The 5126-nt window shown below is 36.2% G+C and overlaps 1 protein-coding gene across 1 annotated transcript; it reads right to left on the bottom strand.

Moving 5' to 3' along the window:
• Positions 1 to 3953: 3953 nt before the first annotated feature.
• Positions 3954 to 4790, bottom strand: LOC120775378. Its single transcript, XM_040105539.1, has 2 exons — positions 4762 to 4790; positions 3954 to 4692 (listed from the first exon to the last, which is right to left on the bottom strand). The coding sequence occupies exon 2, from the start codon at positions 4672 to 4674 to the stop codon at positions 4135 to 4137; it is 540 nt and encodes a 179-aa protein (XP_039961473.1). The 5' UTR covers positions 4675 to 4692; positions 4762 to 4790; the 3' UTR covers positions 3954 to 4134.
• Between the last annotated feature and the right edge of the window lie 336 nt (positions 4791 to 5126).

Raw genomic sequence — 5126 nt, 5'->3', positions numbered from 1 at the left:
TTATTTGGTACAAAAAAAGTGGTTCCAAAGCCACTAATTTTTTTCGAAAAACAGCGTCGTTTTAACGTTTGTGAAACACTTTGAGACTACCATGATGTCATGAAAAGTATTATTACTGGCGATAAGACGATCAATCAGCCGAATAGCGTGGCAAAGGCGAGTGGAAGCCGAAAAAACAACATCAAAAGCAGGTCAAAACCCTAGGTTATGTTGCCAGTTTTTTTCGTTTATCGAGGTGTGGTGCACTTCGAATTTCTGCCGACCGGCCAAACTGTCAACAAGAAATACTACGAGGGCTGCTATATATATTCTGGCCTAGGGCAACACAAAGTGTTCCCAGGTGCAATCTGACATTTCCATTGGAAAGTTTGACATTTTTTAGCATAACATCACTCAGAACGTTTTGTCATTTAATCGTGAATTGTTTTATTTACAGGGAATTAAAAAATGCATCTCGGCCAAAAAATGGAATTAACTCGTGAACATTTTCGTGCGATCATTTTTCACAACTTTCGACGTGGATTATCACGACAAGAGTGCATCGATGAACTAAAATCTTTGTATGGCTATGAAGCACCATCCTATAGCACTGCGAAAACCTGGTACAACGAATTCAATCGTGGCCGACGCACGCTCAAAGACGAATTCCGTGAAGGTCGTCCAAAAACAGCCGTTGTGCCAGAAAACATCGATGCCGTACGTGAACTGATAATGCATGACCGTCATGTTACATACCTTCAGATAGAGGCATGCCTATGCATTTCTCCCACCAGCATACATTCGTATTCGTATTCGCCTGATTTAGCTCCGTGCGAGTTCTGACTATTCAAGAAACTCAAATGACCTCTCCGGGGAAAGGGTTTTCAGTCAATTGAAGACATTAGAAGTGAATTGCGCCGCGCACTGAAGGCTAATCCGGAAATTGACTTTAACAACTGTTTCGAGTAATGGAAAAAACGTTAGCACAAATGTAAACAAAGTCTTATTTTTTTTGCTCATAGTAATATAATTCTGGTATTAGCTTTCGCATTTCCAAAGAAACATCTTGACCACGTTTCACGATTCCCTGATATACTTCACGCTCAATAGCCGTTGAAGTGTAAAATTAGGAGTGAACGAATACATACGATACATACATACGAATACATACATATGTACAAGTATGTAAAGTATGTCTGCACTTAAAATTCTAAAAATATTTCTTTGAAAATTTGCGTGTAAACTTAACTCCTTATCGAAAAATACTTAAGGCGCACATGCCCATGCACACGATAGTGATAGCGCGAAGTATATTTGCACTCATTTGTTATTTCTATCTTTTCGTTGTGTTAGTAAACTATTGTGCTTCATGTTGTTTACCTGTTTTTTTGTTGTGATTATTTTAGCCGCTTTTATCTGCATTTTTTGTTGGGTATAAACTAAATCAGTAGGTCAAAGTAAACAAATAAATTCGTAAAAAACGTGAGAATTAATTCATACCCTGTAGGCAAAACCACTGGTTACAAACTAAAGGGTGTCCCAAAATTAACGCAAGATTGGTATTAAATATAAAACATAGTTTTTAGTCTTTCGATTGCAATTTTTTTATTAAACCATAAAGTACATATGTAGAATAGGGTCAATTATGAAATAACACATCGGGCGAATGGTCTCCACGGCTTTCAAAACACATATCAAATGCACTCGTTTATCGAAATTTTCCGAGACAATGCTGAATCTCCTCCTCTAAATCAAGCGTAAGCTGGGGTTTGTTGTAGTAGATCAGTGATTCTAAAAATTCACAGAAAATCACTGATGGACATGAGCAACCCTTTTGATGTGGACGAAACAATGTACAGTTCAAGAATCCACAGAAATACATAGTTAATTTTTATTTAAATTATTTTTCCAAAACAGGCTTATTAAAAACTAACAATTAAATAAGGCGGTCGTTACGTATGTTCTCGCCGTTCTAGAGAGGAATGCAAGTTCTTCAAGATCGTAATCTATTTCTTTAGATCATCGATTGTCTTCGGTCTTACGTTTCATAGCTGAGGGAGGCTATCAGCGCAGAGTGGGTAAAGACTTCGGTATTTATCGGAAAAACATGGTATCATCTCAGCGTTTGTAGCTTCTTTTTGCATTTCCTTTACGGCTCCGCGATCTTTCAACATAACAATACAACCATCAGTATCTATTGCAACGCAATTCTGAGCATCCAGCCCCATATCTTTCATGTCTTTCTAAAGCAACTGTCCTAACGCAGCTCCCATGAGTGAAATCTCCTCGTGGCTGTTTTCTTCAATGCTTATATACTTCAATACTAATATACTGCGATCAAATTGAAAGGTGACTTTTCAATTTATACTTCGGATGTTTTTGGAATCGTTATTTTTTTTTGTAAGTTGGTAGTACTGTTAGTGACATCTATGCTAAATTTCAAGGCAAACTATTCATTAGTATTTGAGAACCGCGTCTTTTTGTGAGACTCTAAATTCTTCGATTTTTACTGTCAGAATTTATTGAACAAAGAAGTGCGATAATGCACCATCTCCTACTGCATTGGTTATTCGTGCTCATTTCGCCACATTTTCAACTAATATCGTGCCGAACCACCGCATTTGTCTGATTTACCTTCGTGTAACTTCTAGCTATTCAGCAAATTCACATGACCACTCCGATTTTGACTCAATTGAGGATATAAAAGCTGAAACGAAGAAGGCTCTGATGGTCATCACGACGGAGGATTTTTCCAAGTGCTATGATGACTGGAAAATTTGGCTGATTATTATTAAATTTCGGCAAAATGAACTGGGTTATCATGTCGCAATATCGAACACCAGTACCGGTGCTTGACCAACTTCATTCAAAAAATTATGGTCCAATTATGCCTCCTGTCCAAAATGAACACCAAACAGTGACTGGGAGTGGATGCATTTGTTTTTCGACACTCACTTGTGGACTCTGATCACCCTAAAAGCGAAAATTTTGGTGATAAACACTTGCAGTTGGATTATGTTGCAAAAGTCTTACTCTAATAACACAATTTCCATTAGGAAATCATTCAATATCTGGGTAATGCCTTGTTTTTCATGTTTTCTGTCTGGTTCGAGCTCAGAATGGAATATCTATAAACTGTATATTTCCTGATTAGTTTGATGCCTCGCTATGCTCTACCTACAATGCACAGTACACAATTATTGTTTTTCCTAGCTGGTGCAGCAGTGCTGTGTGCACTGTGCGTACGATGCACAATGTATGTCCTACATATCGTCACCTAAAATGCAAAACAACGTATCATCAAAAAAATCGAAATTGAGCTTTTTATTGCTTTCGATTCATGATTATGTAGCGTACAATTTTCAGCTTCCATTAAGAGATATACATAACTAATATATAACCATTTTATAACCAATACTCAAAATTTGTTTCAAAATCAGTGGTTTCTGTTATATGGTTTTTCCTACGCCTACAAACTTACGAAAAGTGATGTTACGTTATTTTGCATTTTAGGTTACAATATGTATATTTAGATGCATTTTTGAGAATAAGAAATATATTCATATGCACATAAATATATTTACATATTTACCCACGTAATAAATATTCCCAAATCCCAAAGGTAGATTATGATAATAAAAAAGGAGGTAAAACCAGACGTATTAGTCCTGCATAATTAATAATAGCGAACTATTACTGGAAAACAAGTAAGAAGGTCTAAGTTGAAGTGGAGCCCCATACTAAAAACCGAATAAAATTGAAAATTTTTAATTTTTTTAAAAAGTTTTAGGATTTTAGTTTATATTATTAGAAAATCGCGCTGTATCACATGAGAAGTACTTGTGCCTTGGCGTAATTTTACATTCAGTACGAGGAAAAACTGCAGTTAGGCAATTAGATAATCCCATACATATATGATACAGACTTAAAGCTTAAAGCTTCAAAATTATTGAGCAAATGAAACACTTTTGACTATATTCGATAGAAAGTTTTTAATTTGAGATTCGTAAGTGAAAGCATTCTCCAATCATTCCATAATATGGTAAGCAATAAAACAATGGTTCTTATCTTCACGTCAAAATAAGACGATTAAAAATGGTAATTTTCGCGGCCTCCTTTGTTGGCGGACCTAAAGTATACATTTACCAAAACAATTTACTTCCAGCGGTCCTTTTCGTAATCCCATTTGGAAGCTAATCCAGTAACGGGATTAACCTCCAGCGCAATCATTCTCTTTAATTGTGCACTACGACGTTTTTCATCGAATGTTTCAGGATATTCTGGATAAATGCCATGAGCATAAGATTGTGATAGCCATATACCAATCGAAACTGCAATCAAAGCTGCGCCTAGAGAAAACTTCCAATCGGAAGTAGGAGCCTTCATTTCCGCAAATGTTTTACGGAAGCTGTAACGATAAAGTTGCTTCTTTTCGTCTATGGACAACTTCCGCCAATCGCCGGTTTCTTTCTCGCGCAACGCACATATCTCCGGGTCAGGTTCTCGGAAACGCACTGCTGGCATCGGATAATCTAAGCGGTCATGATAGCAAGGCGAGCCATTCCAGCCGTAGCCGACAATTTCACGCTTCCCAATGCGTTCCATCACTTGATCGCTATGAGTTTGACGACATATTGTTAAGCGTATACCAAATCGGCTCGCAAGACGTTCAAGTGGATGCTGTGAAAACTGCATTATCTTATTATGTGTTTCCTAATGAATGATGAAGATTAAGCATTTTTCAATATAAAGTGGCACATCCCTTGAATTGAAATTATTTACCTTGAGAAATGTTTGAATTATTGAATATTTTTGATTTACCTTTAACGACTGAAAATAAAATTTAATTTTTTTTGACAAAAGAAGTCAGGGGTAGTAGTTTTTTCATTCAAAAAATACCATGAAAAAGATTGAAAGTAATAATTATTTGGCTTGCAAACATGCTTGCAATAATACTTTTATTTCTTAAGACTGAGCTGTTATACATTTGTTTGTTACACATTCCACTTTAGACTCTTTCCACATGTTGCTAAAGGGTGAGTTATTGTAATATATGTATATGTATATTGATTTCACCAGTCCGTCTGTCTGTGTCTAATATGAGTTGCTTGTACAAAGTCAATACTTTCCTATAATAGGTTTAACAA

This window comes from Bactrocera tryoni, chromosome 4 (assembly GCF_016617805.1).
Source record: "Bactrocera tryoni isolate S06 chromosome 4, CSIRO_BtryS06_freeze2, whole genome shotgun sequence".
NCBI lineage: Eukaryota > Metazoa > Arthropoda > Insecta > Diptera > Tephritidae > Bactrocera > Bactrocera tryoni.
Note: the sequence above shows the minus strand (reverse complement) of the source record. Positions and strands in the feature narration are given on the sequence as shown.

Excerpts from the sequence above, each read along its gene's own strand:
- LOC120775378 (XM_040105539.1), bottom strand. The coding sequence starts at position 4,674 with ATGCAGTTTTCACAGCATCCACTTGAACGTCTTGCGAGCCGATTTGGT.